This window comes from Lithobates pipiens, unplaced genomic scaffold (genome assembly GCF_037356315.1).
Source record: "Lithobates pipiens isolate NorthernLeopardFrog02 unplaced genomic scaffold, aLitPip1_a1.2 Scaffold_8, whole genome shotgun sequence".
Lineage (NCBI taxonomy): Eukaryota > Metazoa > Chordata > Amphibia > Anura > Ranidae > Lithobates > Lithobates pipiens.
In genome coordinates, this window is record NW_027507903.1 from 60,457,061 (window position 1) to 60,473,649 (window position 16,589).

A 16,589-nucleotide genomic window follows, 5' to 3' on the forward strand; every position below is an offset into this window, starting at 1 on the left:
TTTGGTAAAAAAAAAAAAAAAAAACAATTATTATTATTATTATTATTATTATTATACAGGTTTTATATAGCGCCAACAGTTTGCTCAGCGCTTTACAACATAAGGGCAGACATTACATTTACATTACAATTTGGCACAAGAGGAATAAGAGGGCCCTGCTCGTTAGAGCTTACAATCTAAAAAGGAAGGGTCAATTGATACAAAAGGTAATAGCTGTGGGGGAGGAGCTGATGGAGGAAGTAAAACAGTGTTAGTTAGAAGCAGGATAGGCTTCTTTGAAGAGAAGGGTTTTCAGGGATCGTCTAAAGATGGATAGATTAGGGGACAGTCGGACAGATTGGGGTAGGGAGTTCCAGAGGATGGGAGAAGCTCTGGAGAAATCCTGGAGGCGAGCATGGGAGGAGGGGACAAGGGAGCTAGAGAGCAGGAGGTCTTGAGATGACCGAAGAGGGCGGTTTGGTTGGTATTTTGGGACCAGGTCAGTGATGTAGCTGGGGGCAGAGTTATGGATGGCTTTGTAAATTATTGTTAGTACTTTGAATTTTATTCGTTGGGTGAGTGGAAGCCAGTGCAGGGATTGGCAGAGAGGGGTGGAGGACACTGAATGGCTGGTAAGGTGGATGAGTCTGGCAGCGGCATTCATTATGGACTGGAGGGGGGATAGCCTATGTAAAGGTAATCCAACGAGGAGGGAGTTGCAGTAGTCGAGGCGAGAGATGACCAGGGAGTGAATTAGAAGCTTGGTGGTGTCATTAGTTAAAAAGGGGCGTATTCTGGAAATGTTGCGGAGGCTAAGGCGGCATGATTTGGACAGGGCTTGTATGTGGGCCTGAAAGGACAGTTCGGAGTCTAAGGTTACCCCTAGCACCTTGGCATGTGGGGATGGACTGATAGATGTGCCATTGATCTTGACAGAGAAGTCAGGTGAAGGGGTACGTGGGGGAGGAAATATTAAGAGCTCGGTTTTAGATAGATTAAGTTTGAGGAAGTGGTGTGACATCCAGGCTGATATGTCTGTTAGTAGATCAGCGATGCGTGAGGAGACTGATGGGGTGAGCTGAGGGGTAGAGAGATAGATTTGGGTGTCATCAGCATATAAATGGTAGCGAAAGCCATGGGAGGCTATCAGCTGACCCAAGGAGGATGTGTAGATCGAGAATAGTAGAGGTCCAAGGACAGAACCTTGGGGGACCCCAACGGTAAGAGGAGTTGGAGAAGAGGAAGTGGAGTTGTAAGTGACACTGAAGGTGCGATGAGATAGGTAAGATTCAAACCAACGGAGAGTGCAGTCATGGAGACCAAGCAAATTGAGTTTTTTGAGGAGGAGGGGGTGGTCAACTGTATCAAAGGCAGCAGAAAGGTCCAAGAGTAAGAGTATGGAATAATGACCATTGGTTTTGGCTGTTAGTAAGTCGTTGGTGAGTTTTAGAAGGGCAGTTTCTGTGGAGTGCTGTGGGCGAAATCCAGACTGAAAAGGATCGAGAAGGTTATTTTCAGTGAGGTGGTTGCTCAGTCGGTTATAGACTAAACGTTCGAGGAGTTTGGAGGCAAAAGGGAGTAAAGAGATGGGTCTTAAGTTGTTAAGATTGGTGGGGTCTGAGGCCTTTTTTGGTATGGGAGTGACTAGTGCATGTTTTAGAGGGTTGGGGAAGATGCCAGTAGAGAGAGAGGTTGAAGATATGAGTTAAGGAGTGTAGGATTGAGTCAGATGGTGACCGTAGTATTTGAGAAGGAACAGGGTCCAGGGGGCAGGAGGTTAGGTGGGCATTAGAAAAAAGTTTAGTGACTTCCTCTATAGTAGCTGGGTCAAAAGAGGAAAGTATTGATTGTGCAGGAGGACAGGGAGTGTAAGGTGAGGGAGATGTCTGTAGAGCGGAGATCTCGAGACGAATCGTCTCAATCTTATTTTTGAAGTGATAAGCAATCTCCTGGGCAGTGAGTAAGTTAGTGGGTGGGGGTAATGGAGGACGAAGTAGAGTGGTAAAGGTAGAAAAGAGTTGACGGGGACTGCGTGAGAGGGTGTTAATGAGAGTGATAAAGTAGGTCTGTTTGGCAGCGTGCAGGCAGGAATGGTATTTTTGGAGGGCAGATTTATATTGGCTGAAATCTTGCTGTGACTTAGTTTTACGCCACAAACGCTCAAGAGCACGGCTACGTTTTTTGAGGCTTCTGGTATTGTCTGTCTGCCAGGGTTGCAGCGGCCGGGGCTTGATTCTGTGCGTAGTAAAGGGGGCCAAGGTATCCAGGGTGGATGACAGCGAACTGTTGTAGACAGAAGTAGCCAAGTTGGGGCAGGACAAGGAGGAGATTTTGGCATGTATTGAATGGTTTGCACAAAAATTATCAAGTCTACAAACTATGGGATATTTTTTATGGAAATTTTTAATTTTTTTTTTTTACTAGTAATGAGGGCGATCAGTGATTTTTGTGGGATTGCGACGGACACCTGACACTTTTTTGGGAACCAGTGACACTAATACAGTGATCAGTGCTAAAAATATGCACTGTTACTGTGCTAATGACACTGACAGGGAAGGGCTTAACACCAGGGGCGATCAAAGGGTTAAGTGTGTCCCTGAGGGGTGCTTTAAAACTGTGTGGGGGATTGGCTGCCTGGGGGAACACAGAGAAACACAGAGATCAATTTCCTGCTTAGCAGGTACATAAGATCATTGTGTTCTCCCCTGTGTTCTCCCCTGTCAGAACGGCAATCTGCCTTATTTACGTCTCTGGAGAACGATCACCGGGTCTCGGTGGACATCGCATCCACCAGACCTGCTAATTGGCTCCCCCTCTGGCCAATGTGCGCATTCGCCCGCTGTCTATTACAGGAAATTACATACTGGTACATTGTTTCGCACAATAGAGCCACAATGCTGCAGTATTTCTGCATTAGGCGGTCTATAAGCGATTAAACACATTTGAATTGCTCCTTCACCTAATAATATATTTTTCTGTAAACAGAAATCACTTGAAATGGATGATTTAGGCCCAAAACGTATTGAGTCATTGGAGAAGGAGGCTGAGCAATGGAGTGCGAGAGCAGAAGAGGCCGTGCGATCCATCCAGAGTGTGACAGTGAATTATTTCAAGGAGACCTCCAAAGCCCTGGCTGGTATGATGGTATACGATTATTAAAGTAGATCTATAGTCAGCAGCATACACTTTTATTTTATGTAATTGTAATAATACAGACAATCGTTATTTTTGACAAGCCAATGTAAGCTTACTTGAAAAATCGAATCTCATGTTGCGAGTTCTGCCTGTCTGCTGGCTATCTTTCCACAACTTCCTGGATTCCCACCATGCTTTGCAGCTTCCCCTCCGCTGTTTACGTTCAGTATCTGAAGACTACATATCCCATGGTACAATACTGCCTTTAAACAGTGATTCCTGTGCGGACTCCACCTCCTGAAATTCCTCCTCCCCCCCCACCTCTGCAGTTCTGAAGGCAGGCTCTGTGAAATGTGTGGCACAACAGTGCCTATGTACAGGTCATAGTGAATGTGTCACAGAATTCAACAAAGTAAATGTGTGCGCTTCTTCACAAAGTATGTTTACAAACTTCAAAATCCTCTAGAACAGGGGTCTCCAAACTTTCTAAACAAAGTACTGTCCTTTAAAATTTAGGGGGCGGATGTTGCTGTCAGTGGGAGGAATAGTACTGCGTCATTGGTGTCAGTGGGAGGAATAGTACTGCATCATTGGTGTCAGTGGGAGGAATAGTACTGCATCATTGGTGTCAGTGGGAGGAATAGTACCTCATCATTGGTGTCAGTGGGAGGAATAGTACTGCATCATTGGTGTCAGTGGGAGGAATAGTACCTCATCATTGGTGTCAGTGGGAGGAATAGTACTGTGTCATTGGTGTCAGTGGGAGGAATAGTACTCCGTCATTGGTGTCAGTGGGAGGAATTGTACCCCATCATTGGTGTCAGTAGGAAGAATAGTACCCCATCATTGGTGTCAGTGGGAGGAATAGTACCCCATCATTGGTGTCAGTGGGAGGAATGGTACCCCATCATTGGTGTCCGTGGGAGGAGCCAGGGTGTGAATGGGGCCTTATGCCTTGTCGCAGGGTGTGAATGGAGCCTTAGGCCTTGTCGCAGGGTGTGAATGGAGCCTTAGGGTTTGTCGCCAGGGTGTGAATGAAGCTTTAGAGCCTGTGGCCAGGGTGTGAATGGAGCCTTAGGGCTTGTCGCCAGGGTGTGAATGGGCTTGTTCACACTAGCAGCTTTGTAGCAGCTACATATCTCTCACTCTGGAGATTTATCTGCTGTAGCGGTCTACAATGTTACCTCTTCAGCTGAAAGTCACACAGGTACCATGATCATCAGCAGCTTCATTGGAACATGGGTAAGCTTAGGTTTATATGTGATACAAGCTTATTGGAGGTGGGGAGATGTTGTGGAGTTGTACTTTCTACAGAGTGCCATTGTTTTTAGAATCCCATCTGGGCTCATGCACACCTTTGCAGTGCAGTGTGTCAGTCCCAAGCGCATCTGAGAAACACACATTACATGTGTTAACACATTTCAGTGGCATTCATTTTGAATGCACCATCCCAAAATGGCAACATTGCTGTAGTGCACGGTAAGGCACTACCATTATTGTGGTGCACTGCATTGCTATAAATTGTGCATATTCTTTCATTTGGACGTTTTGGTGCATTGCCTGCGCATTCATTTGAACGGGCTGCCTTAATGCAATGCACAAAATAATGTGAAAAATGCTCATTAACACATGGCATGAGGACATCGGTATCTGAATGGGTACCATAGTCACTTTTCTCAAAAATTTTCACAGTTCTAGTGCCACTGACTTCAACGCACAAATCTCATACATGTTGTGTGCAGTCTCACATGCAGTTATCTACTTTAAAAATGAAATTAGTAATTTCTGCTTTATAAATTGTTTTTTTTTTGGGGGGGGGGATTTGTGCTCTGAAAGTAAATTGATTCTTAGTATTTTGCTATTATTGCAGCCATGCAGAAACAAATGGAGCAAGATGGAAAGAGATTTGGACAAGCCACCTGGGCCTCAGCACTACCCAGACTGGAGAGGATTAAATCCATGTTAGCAAAAGAAACCCTTCAACATATGAGATCGAAGGAGATGTGCCTGAATCAGAAGAGGGCAGATATCACACAGAAAGTAAGATTCCTAGAACAATGCAGAACATTTTTACTTTATGTGGTCCTTTTTAAAGGGGTTCTCTTATTTAAGAGACATTGTCCAGCTCCGTGCTGTCCACTAACTTAGGCAGGCAAATGCACCTCCAGAGTAAGGCTGGCCATAGACTGATCGAAATTTGGCCCGTTCAACAGGATCTGTCCAAATTCTGATGCATCTATGGGCAGACTGGTTGTACTGAAGTCAATCTATCGATTAACTTCAGTACAACCAGCCTGTTGTTTTTTTATCTTGCAATGATTGCTGACGGCTGTAGTTGCCAACAGTGAGCATTGTATTCTGACGGCTGGAAAACCTTCTGCTGTTGGAATACAGTAGCACAGCGGGAAGGATACCCCCATCAAAACTGTATTTAAGGGAGGATTAAGCAATTTTCCTTCCTTCAAACTGTGGTTGAAAGGAAGACATGGCTCGCTTAACGTTGTCCACATACTTAGGTCTCCCCATTTTTTAAAAGGGGTTATTGTGCCCACATTCCAGTGTTACCTTGCCTTTCTTTCAGTCCCTGTGTAAATGTAGTCCCAGTCACTGCCCACAAACTGTGCCTACCTATATTCTGTTTTCATGTTGATCATGGAGTATGTGCAGTGATTTCCCATATTGTGTGTATATATTTTTGCAGGCAGATTGCATTTAATACTCTTATTCAGTATTGCTGTGCCCACTGTGGTCAGTGTTCTCACATTTATACTGTATATCCACATGTAGATGCATTGCATTTGTAAATGCTCAAATACACACAAAAAACTTATAAACTTACAGTGAGGGGAAAAAAAGTATTTGATCCCCTGCTGATTTTGTATTTTTGCCCTACTGACAAAGAAATGATCAGTCTATAATTTTAATGGTAGGTTTATTTTAACAGTGAGAGACAGAATAACAACAAAAATATCCAGAAAAATGCATGTATGATCCCCTGTCAATCAGCAAGATTTCTGACTCCCAGGTGTCTTCTATACAGGTAATAAGCTAAGATTAGGAGAACTCTCAAAGGGAGTGCTCCTAATTTCAGCTTGTTTCCCATATAAAAGACACCTGTCCACAGAAGAAATCAATCAGATTCCAATCTCTTCACCATTTTTTCTATTGAAAAAGCCCATGGCGTGCAAACACACCCAAAAAACTTCCACCCGGTGCATAAAAAAAGTGCACACACATAAAGAGTGAAACACTAAAAAGTGCAGACGGGTGCCTGATGTCCTCCAAAAGAAGGACCATACCCTGATCCCCCGGGGCGTTAGGCTCCAGACGGGGACTGAGGTACCAGACTCAACAAGTGGTCCCCGGACGAAACCGGAAGACCTCCTTTCCCCGGGAGGACTGCCGAAACAGGACCTCCTAGGTACTTGGTACTGTGGGGGCTTCCCCGAAGGTAGGCCCCCCTCATGGAGATTGGACCAAGCCAGAAGGCCTATGTCCGCTCTCCCACAAGACGTTCAGGATTGGTCCGAGGACCGACACCCTACTAATCAAAACGTGAAGTGACAAACAGTGACAAACACACACAAATAAAATAAATAAAAAGTGAGGAAGGGATAGTGGAGAGGAGAGTGAAAAGTGGCCATTGTGCAATACAATGGCCGGCCCTCCGGCCAGGAATCAAAAATTCCTCTGGTCCTAGCCAAAAGGCCAGGCCCTAGAGGCAGGTGTAAAAAAAGCGTGTAATGGTGACGTGACCTAGGTGCCAAAATCAAAGTGCGGACGCACAGTGAATAAAGCACCCCTGGACTGCCACTCCAGGGGCACATCACCATGGGCTTTCCAACAAAAGCATCCCCGACAGCCCAGCCCAGACCACAACAGCCCCCACCACAACCAGAAAGGCATGGAGATCAGCGAGCTTAGTGAGACCCTTTGCCATCAGGTCAAACCCTCACTCCCGTCACTCCTACCTAATTATATTCGAGAGGTACAGGCCGCCCCCCTGCTGGAACAGGAGAGCTAAGCGTTCCCTCCCAAAAAACTGACTGGGGCTAAAGCTGCCACAATCCAAGCCGGTCTGCCAGGGTCCCCTCCCCTGGCGCCGACCAGTGGTTCTCCGCCCCCATCAGAAGGCTTCCCGAACCGGCTACAAACCAGTCCGGGTCACCTTTACACCAACAGGCTTTGCATAGCAACCGCCACCCCTGCTCCACCGCCGTAGAACAGGGACGGTAAGCAAGCGCCACCTATTGGCAACTGATAAGAACAGATACTACACTTGATCTTAGCCAAAAGGCCGAGAAGCGAATCTCTGGAATCTGGTAGGTAGAATCTCTTCACCATGGCTAAGACAAAAGAACTGTCCAAGGATGTCCGGGACAAGATTGTAGACCTACACAAGGCTGGAATGGGCTACACGACCATCACCAAGCAGCTTGGTGAGAGGGTGACAACAGTCTGTGCAATTATTCACAAATGGAAGAAACACAAAATAACTGTCAATCTCCCTCGGTCTGGGGCTCCATGCAAGATCTCACCTCGTGGAGTATCAATGATCATGAGAATGGTGAGGAATCAGCCCAGAACTACACAGGAGAATCTTGTCAATGATCTCAAGGCAGCTGGGACCATAGACACCAAGAAAAGGACTGAAATCCTGCAGCGCCTGCAAGGTCCCCCTTCTCAAGAAATCACATGTACAGGCCGTCTGAAGTTTGCTAATGAACATCTGAATTATTCAGAGGAGAATCGAGTGAAAGTGTTGTGGTTTATTTAAGACCAAAATCTAGCTCCTTTGCATCAACTCAGCTCGCAGTGTTTGGAGGAGGAATGCTGCCTGTGACTCCATGAATACCATCCCCACCATCAAACATGTAGGTGGAAACATTATGCTTTGGGGGTGTTTTTCTGCCAAGAGGACAGGACAACTTCACCGCATCACAGGGACGATGGATGGGGCCATGTACCGTCAAATCTTCGGTGAGAACCTCCTTCCTTCAACCAGGGCATTGAAAATGGGTCATGAATGGGTATTTCAGCATGATAATGACCCAAAACACACGGCTAAGGTAACAAAGGAGTGGCTCAAGAAAAAGCACATTAAGGTCCTGGAGTGGCCTAGCCAATCTCCAGACCTTAAATCCATAATAAATATGTAGAGGGAGCTGAATGTTCGAATTGCCAAATGTCATCCTCAAAACCTTAGTGACTTGGAGAGGATCTGCAAAAAGCAGTGGCACAAAATCCCTCCTGAGATGTGTGCAATCCTTGTGGCCAACTACAAGAAATGTCTGACCTCTGTGATTGGCATCAGGGGTTTTGCCACCAGTCATGTTTTGCGAAGGGGTCAAATACTTATTTCATTCATTAAAATGCTAATGCATTTATAACTTTTTTAAATGTGTGTTCTGTTTTTTTTTTTTTTTTTTTTTTATTATTATGTCTCTCACTGGTAAAATAAACCTACCATTAAAATTATAGACTGATTATTTCTTTGCTAGTGGGCAAACGTACAAAATAAGCAGAGGATCAAATACTTTTTTACCCTCACTGTACTTACTACCCACATACTATGCCGATCTATATTCTCGGTTTTCATGTTGATCAAGGTGCATGTGCAGGCTTAACCACATGCTGAAATCCTGCATCCAGTTTGGTTTAGCCTAGGGGTGCAGAGATAAAGGTGTACTATTTACAGATTATGACAGCCGGGACTCCTCTACTGTCAGACACTGACCAGTACTGCAACCGTTCATCTAATGAAAATTTTCCAACCTTCCCATTTGAAGAAAGTTGATTGTTAGTCCAGCTTCTGTCGTGCGGGAACAATTATAGATGGATTGAAATTCAGCCAGGCCCAACTGAACCGGCTAAATTTAATTCATCTATGGCCAGCTTAACTCTCCTAGCTCTGGCAGGCTTCCTCCATCCACGTGACCTGTCCAGCGGTGCCGCCTTTCTAAGATGCCCTCAGTCACAGTTGCATGCTCACTTCCACCATCTGCAGTGTAGTGTGAATGTTTCCTGCACTGTATGGGAACAGCACTGGAGCCTGTTAGCCCGAGGGAAAGGGTAAGTAATGCAGCTTATTCCTGCATCCTAAAGCCCGGTTACACATTATACAATTCTCTTATTCATTTTCCTTTAAATTTAAATTTAAAAAACTTTGTAGTGAAAGGGCCCCCTGATTGAATCCAAATTTAAAGTTTTGAGGTTTGACCTCATATTATATGGTTTTGGTAAATCTAAAGGAAATTGTGTAATGTGTAGCCAGACTTAGACTAAGCATTTAACTCTTGCAGTGCAGGGGTGGCACTAAAGGTAGATTGTCTAATTCTTGCAGTTCAGCTTTAATGCTTGTGTAAACATATGGTTAAGTCTTAAAGCTTTTAGAAACTGCGGCTTTCTAAAAAAAAAAAAAAAAAAAAAAAAAAAATCCCCTGCAAGGCAATGGCATAATGTGCTAGTAATGCATCGCATACTAGCAATTAGTAAATACCTTAGAACAAAGCCCTCCAATGGTGCACTGTCACCTCTGACAGGTCTTCCATCTTTCCCTGGCCTTCCTTTTGGGTTTGCGGGCTCTGGTTGTATGAGTGGCCAGAGCCACGATGAGATCTCTCTCATGCATGTGCTTGGGAGCCCATTGGCTACGGCACAGAGCTCTGAAGGTCCGGCATACCATGCTGCGTCCATCACCGGCTGCATCCAGTGGGAATATCTCCTAAACACTGCAAGTTTAGGAGATTTTCACTGTATCTACAGGTAAGCCTTAAAACGGAGTTCCACCCAAAAGTGGAACTTTGCTTTAAGCAATCCTGACATGCCACATTCGGCATGTCATTTTTTTTTTTTTGGGGGGGGGGGGGTACCTAGTTTTGACAGATAACCGCTCCCATTTCCGCCCGGGCCACCTAAGTGGCCCCTACCTCCTTGCAATCTTCTGGGACACATCACAGGTCCCAGAAGATTGCACGGCCATTCAGAACGCACAGCGAGACTAACACATGTACAGGGAGCCCCAGTTGTAAAACCGCAAGCTGTCACAGCTGGGTGCCCACAGTAGTGATGCTGACACTGGAGGGAAAGGGAGAGAAGTGAGGCTTCGGGCGGCCGCATCGCTGGACCTTGGGACAGGTGAGTCTCTGTTTTATTATGTCAGCAGCTACACTTTTTGTAGCTGTTGACTTTTATTAAACACAGAAATGGTTGGAACTCCACTTTAATATAGGCTTACCTGTAGGTGCAAGATCAAAAAATTTTCTGCAACTTTCTGCTGCATTTTCCTACTTTCCAAAGCAGCTGTTACATAGACCTATGTGAATGTGTAAAGCCTAGTACACATCAGTCGAATGTCAGGCGGCATCAGCCAGTTCAATAGAAAGAACATTCGGCCTGTATGTACTGCAATCTGTTTGACAGAACCCGGATGTTTGGCCAGCTTTTGTCGAAGGGGCATGACCGAAAAAGGTCTGCCAGTCGACCGACTTTAGAGCTTTCAGCCGATAACTGAGCTCATCCCTACCCATTCATCTTGTACTGGCTTCAGCAATTCTAAATTTTAAATGGTTCTAAATCTAAAAATGAGGACTTGTCTCTTTACTAAATAAGACCATTAGAGTATATGGCACACATTGTACAAATGACAGCATGTTCCATTCCTATCATCTGTTTTCAGTTTTATCATTGGAGTTATGCTTCCTTCGCATTTCATCACTTTTTCCTATACTAGTGATATTACTATGTCCGAATATATTTTCTATGTTGTTTTATATGTATTCCATTATTTGTTGAGTTTTCCATTGATTGTACAAACTGGCTTGGACTGACAGATGGAGAACCTGAGCGAGGGCCTTGGGGCCATGACACTGGTGGATGAGCTGGAATTGCAGTACTATGAGACACAACTAGAGCTATACGATGTTCAGTTTGAGATATTGAAGTATGAAGAAATGCTGCTTACAGCAGAACTCGCCTCACTGCGGAGGCAGATAAAGGGTAAACAGTACTATCTACTCATATGATGTGTTCTGGATCAACCTTGTTAACACTGATTTGTTTGCTAGTAACAGAAAAATTGGCATTGAGTATAAAGGTCTTCCTTTATACATTGGAATATATACACTTATTATAAAAAAAAAAAAAAATAAACCAACTGGTAATAATGAAGGCCATAAAAACCAAAAAAATATGAATCCAGTGGCAAATATAAAATCACAAATGTTGTGACGGTCCCAGTTATTTGTAGAATCACCACTGTGCTGCCAGAAAAATGAAGTACTGAACCAGAACTCATGTCCCCCCCAATTAAGATTGGACTCTTACCGGAACAAATGGACCCTGTTACAGAGTAAAATCGCCCGGTGATTGGTATCTCATTATCCAGAACTTGACAGACGCCCCTTAATTAGAGGCTTAAAATATCTCCAGTTTTTCAGCATATGTTCAAATGAAATTAAAATGGGAAAACCCACATAGTGTAAAACTGCATAAAATTTTATTATAGCTCAAAAAGAGAACTAGAACCACTCTACACTTTCACAATTTAGTAATCGCTTAATATTGGATACATTCTAGGGCAATGTTACTAACAGCCCAAGCCTTTACAATTACAAACAAGAGTGGCAACATCACGTGTATTGGCTCAGTTTTACGCGTTTCATTATAACTGATGTTATCAGGGGCACAGGCTACTTTACCACTGGATACACATTTTGCTTGTTTTTATGGACTTCACTGTTATCAGTTGGTTTATTTCAGTTTTAGTTTTTTTTATAAAAGTGTTTACAATAATACAGGTATTGAAACAAACTGTTTATATTCCATTGTTCACACAATTTTTTTCTTTTGTATTTTGCCAGCAGCTTTATTTTGCACCTGCCAGCGCAATTTCCAGTATGTATTTTGCTTGCTTTATACATGCTGGGTTCTGGTGTCTTTTTAAAAAAACGGACAGTAGGGTTTTATATACTAAAGTAATATAGCCTGTGTACTTTGCAAGTGCAATTGCACTCATTTTCCCCAGAGATTTAGTAAAGCTTTATTTTGTAAAGAGTACCCAATCAGGTGCAAGAAAAATAATAATAATAATAATAATAATAAAAAAAAACGCATTTCTGCTTGTATATGATTGGATGAGGGAAATCGGCAGAGCTTTACTAAGGTCTGGAGAAAATGAGGGCAACTGCACTTGCGAAGTGCACAGTCTATTTGCCTTTCGTAAATCAACCCCGATATTTACATGCCACTATGAGATCAGACAACTAAGATGCATCGGGACAAAGGGCAAGCGGGGAGATAGAACATTTCTTTCCCTTTTAGTGCATAACGGGGCATTGCAGCCAGCAAAGCAGTAATACATAGAAGCAGGCGTATCTCTCTCTTGATATTGAGAGAAAATCAAGGACAAATAATACCCCTTAAACATTGGCTACAGTTCTATGGATTGAACATAGCTATTAATTTTCAGCAAAGAACAACTAGATTTACTACACAATAGACAAGCAGATGACAATATCAGATGAATATTGCACTTATGTTGTGAAAAATTGTAAGCCCCAATCTGTTATCCCTGGACATCAAAAGCTTTTAATACAGTATCCTGGCCATACATTTTGGAAGCAGTCAGAGACGGAGGGTGTCCAGGAAGGTGTTATTTAATCTCAAGCGTATAGGCAGTGTGGCAGTCCTGCAGATTCAATATTATTATTTTACCCCTTATGGGTTTGCCTGGAAGTATATGAAACAACTCTCATAGCTATAGACAATATTCTGTGGACCCCCCACCTACATTGTATTCAATTCTGGGGTACCAAATCCCCCCCCCCCCCCCATACCCCTCTGGCTACTCTGGCACATACTCTGTTTTTCCACTCAATTTCTAAGAACAATATAGGTTCCTTTGGCTTTGCAAGCAGGTATTTTGAGGACTTCGTACTTAGGATCCAGTCTTCTTCCCTTCACATGCCTTCTTTAGAACAGATTTGTTCTTTACCGCTTAAAAATGACATAGAAAGTGCTTTTAAACATAAGTCATCTCCCCTTTCTATGACAAACTTTTGAACACCAATGTTTAGATGCAACCATTAAAGCAATGGTGTGTCTCATATCCTACGCCAGTTTGGAACCTGATTATTATTACCCACCCTCATGTGTCACTAGGTGGGAGAGTGATTTTGGCTCCCAGATGGAAACTGTGGCACCAAATTTTGGGAAGCCATGACACAAGGATCGCAATCTATTAACTCTTCCCTTGTGGAAGCTAACTAGTAGCTGCTGCTATTATGTATGGTCTGACAGAGGGTCACAAAGTATTGTTCTGATATTTTGGATCAATGATTTAGAGCAAGGGTTTTGAATTAAAATTCATGGAGGTCTAATCAGAATTTTTTTATGCTAGCAGAGGTCTGAATTGCAAGTTTGTGCAATGACTCAGTTCCTTCACAACACAGCTGTCCTTTTTTATATCACAATTATATTCTTATGTCAGTATCCTCTGCCCCCCTTCACATCACCCCCACAGTGGTGTCCCCTGCCTTCCTTTATAGCATCGCCTTCCCACAGAAGTGTTATCTGTCACGCTTCCCATCAAAGCCCCCGTAGCTCTGTCCCCCTTCACATTGCAGCTCTGCCACCCCCCCATTCACATTACAGTCCCCCACAGCTCTGTCCCCCCCAGTTCACATTGCTGCTCTGCCCCCTCCTCATCATTCACATTACTGTCCTCTCACAGCTCTGTCCTCATAATTTACATTACAGCCCTTGCAGTTCTGCCCCTCCTATTCACAATACAGCCCCTACAACTCTGCCCTCCATTCACGTTACTGCCCCCTATAGCTCTGTCCCCCCCAATTTACATTGCAGCTCTGCCCCCTATTCACATTAAAGCCCCCACGGCTCTTTCCTCCAATTTACATTGCAGCCCCTGCATTGCTTCCCCCCCCCCCCCCGTTCACATTATAGCCCCTGAAGCTCTGTTTCCCCACACAACCCCAGCAGCTCTGTCCCACCCCATTTACATTACAGCCCCAGCAGCTCTGTCCCACCCCATTCACATTACAGCCCCTGCAGCTCTGTTCCCCCCCCCCCCCCATTCACTTTACAGCCCCTGCAGCTCTGTCGCCCCTGCAGCTCTGCTTTCTCCTTCCATTCACATTACAGCTCCCGCAGCTGTGCCCCCCATTCACATTACAGCCCCCGCAGCTCTGTCTCTTCTCCCCCCCCCCCCATTCACAGTGCAGCCCCTACAGCTCTGTCCCCCCACTACCACGTTACAACACCTGCAGCTCTGTCCCCTTTCCCCATTCACAGTGCAGCCCCTGCAGCTCTGTTCCTTCACTCTCCTACCTTACTGGAGCGGGGAGTGAGAGTAAAGACTGGGCTGGAAAGAGGGCGGGATCAGCAGCTGCTGGTATTACCTTTTTAAGTTAACCAACCGGTGATTCGTTGATGGGACCACCCTGGCTGGTTAACTTCAAAAGTTAACTCCGGCAGTTCCTGCACCCACCCTCCATTCAAAGCATCTGTGCCTTCCAGTCATCTAGCTCGCCTCTCCGCTCTGCTGTGATATTTACAGCAGTGACGGCAGCTGAGGCGAAAAAAACTGCTCCTAAATGGCGGAATTGCAGCAGCCCGGTTGGAACAGTGATTCGGGCTGGATCGCGGGCCGCCATTTAGGGATGCCTGTTTTAGAAACTGTAGCAAGATCAATTAAATACATTTAGCGATGTCTGAAATAAAATGTTTTTGGATTAAAAGAATACTTCTACTGGGGGTCACGAGTGTAATTCATTCTGCACTCCTGTGACTCATTTTCAGCAGACAGCGGGCTGAAGCCTGCTGTCGGCTGACCTCGCAGTGCCAGTCCAGGCTTAGGAAAGATTGCGACCATATGGTCGGGATCCGCCCACATGCCTGGACTGGTGAGAGCCTGTGCTGGACGCTCCCGCCCGCTCCACAGCCCAGTGATCCAGTGAGGGGGCAGAGCAGAAAGTAGTGACAGACAGTCACCTGCTCTCTGCTCACGGAGCTGTGAGAACCGAGTGATCGGCGGTTATTGATCGCTCTGTTCTCAGTGTTCGAGCCAGCGGGGGGACAGAAGCATCCACCTAGGCACAGTGAGGGGGAAAAAAGTGTTTGATACCCTGCTGATTTTGTAAGTTTTCCCACTGACAAAGAAATGATCAGTCTATAATTTTAATGGTAGTTTTATTTTAACAGTGAGAGACAGAATAACAAAAAAAAAATCCCAAAAAAGCATTTAAAAAAGTTATGAATGGATTTGCATTTTAATGAGTGAAATAAGTATTTGACCCCTTTGCAAAACATGACTGGTGGCAAAACCCTTGTTGGCAATCACAGAGGTCAAACGTTTCTTGTAGTTGGCGACCAGATTTGCACACACCTCAGGAGGGATTTTGTCCCACTTCTCTTTGCAGATCCTCTCCAAGTCTTTAAGGTTTCGAGGCTGACATTTTGTAACTCAAGCCTTCAGCTCCCTCCACATATTTTCTATGGAGTTAAGGTCTGGAGATAGGCTAGGCCATTCCAGGGCCTTAATGGGCTTCTTCTTGAGCCACTCCTTTGCTGCCTTGGCCGTGTGTTTTTGGGTCATTGACATGCTGGAATACCTATCCGTGACCCATTTTCAATGCCCTAGCTGAGGGAAGGAGGTTCTCACCCAAGATTGACAGTACATGGCCTCATCCATCGTCCCTTTGATACGGTGAAGTTGTCCTGTCCCCTTAGCAGCAAAACACTCCCAAAGCATAATGTTTCCACCTCCATATTTGATGGTGGGGGTGGTGTTCTTGGAGTCAAAGGCAGCATTCCTCCTCCTTCAAACAAGCGAGTTGAGTTGATGCCAAAGAGCTTGATTTTGGTCTCATCTGACCACAACACTTTTACACAGTTCTCCTCTGAATCGTTTGGGTGTTCATTAGCAAACTTCAGACAGGCCTGTACATGTACTTTCTTGAGCAGGGGGACCTTGCAGCAGTTTTCTTGGTGTCTATGGTCCCAGCTGCCTTGAGATCATTGACAAGAGTCACCTGTGTAGTTCTGGGCTGATTCCTAACGATTCTCATGATCATTGAAACTGTACGAGGTGAGATCTTGCATGGAACCCCAGACTGAGGGAGATTGACTGTTATTTTGTGTTTCTTCCATTTGCAAATAATCCCACCAATGGTTGTCACCCTCTCATCAAGCTGCTTGACGATGGTCTTGTAGCCCATTCCAGTCTTGTGTAGGTCTACAATATTGTCCCTGACATCCTTGGACAGCTCTTTGGTCTTGGCCATGGTGCAGAGATTGAAATCTGATTGATTGCTTCTGTGGACAGGTGTCTTTTATACAGGTAACAGGCTGAAATTAGGAGCACTCCCTTTAAGAGAGTACTCCTAATCTCAGCTCGTTACCTGTATAGAAGACACCTGGAAGCCAGAAGTCTTGCTGATTGATAGAAGATCAAATGC

The 16,589-nt window shown here is 44.7% G+C and overlaps 1 protein-coding gene and 1 pseudogene across 1 annotated transcript in view; one reads left to right on the top strand and one right to left on the bottom strand.

Annotated features, from left to right (window-relative positions):
• WHAMM (WASP homolog associated with actin, golgi membranes and microtubules) overlaps nt 1-16,589 on the top strand; it is a 69,226-nt gene that overhangs the window by 17,561 nt on the left and 35,076 nt on the right. Inside the window, exons 3-5 of the mRNA XM_077472358.1 lie at nt 2,965-3,115; nt 4,985-5,154; nt 10,947-11,112. Coding sequence (XP_077328484.1) covers nt 2,965-3,115; nt 4,985-5,154; nt 10,947-11,112 — 487 coding nt within the window. The remainder of the gene's footprint in view (nt 1-2,964; nt 3,116-4,984; nt 5,155-10,946; nt 11,113-16,589) is intronic.
• LOC143964616 (U2 spliceosomal RNA) lies at nt 7,342-7,423 on the bottom strand (annotated as a pseudogene).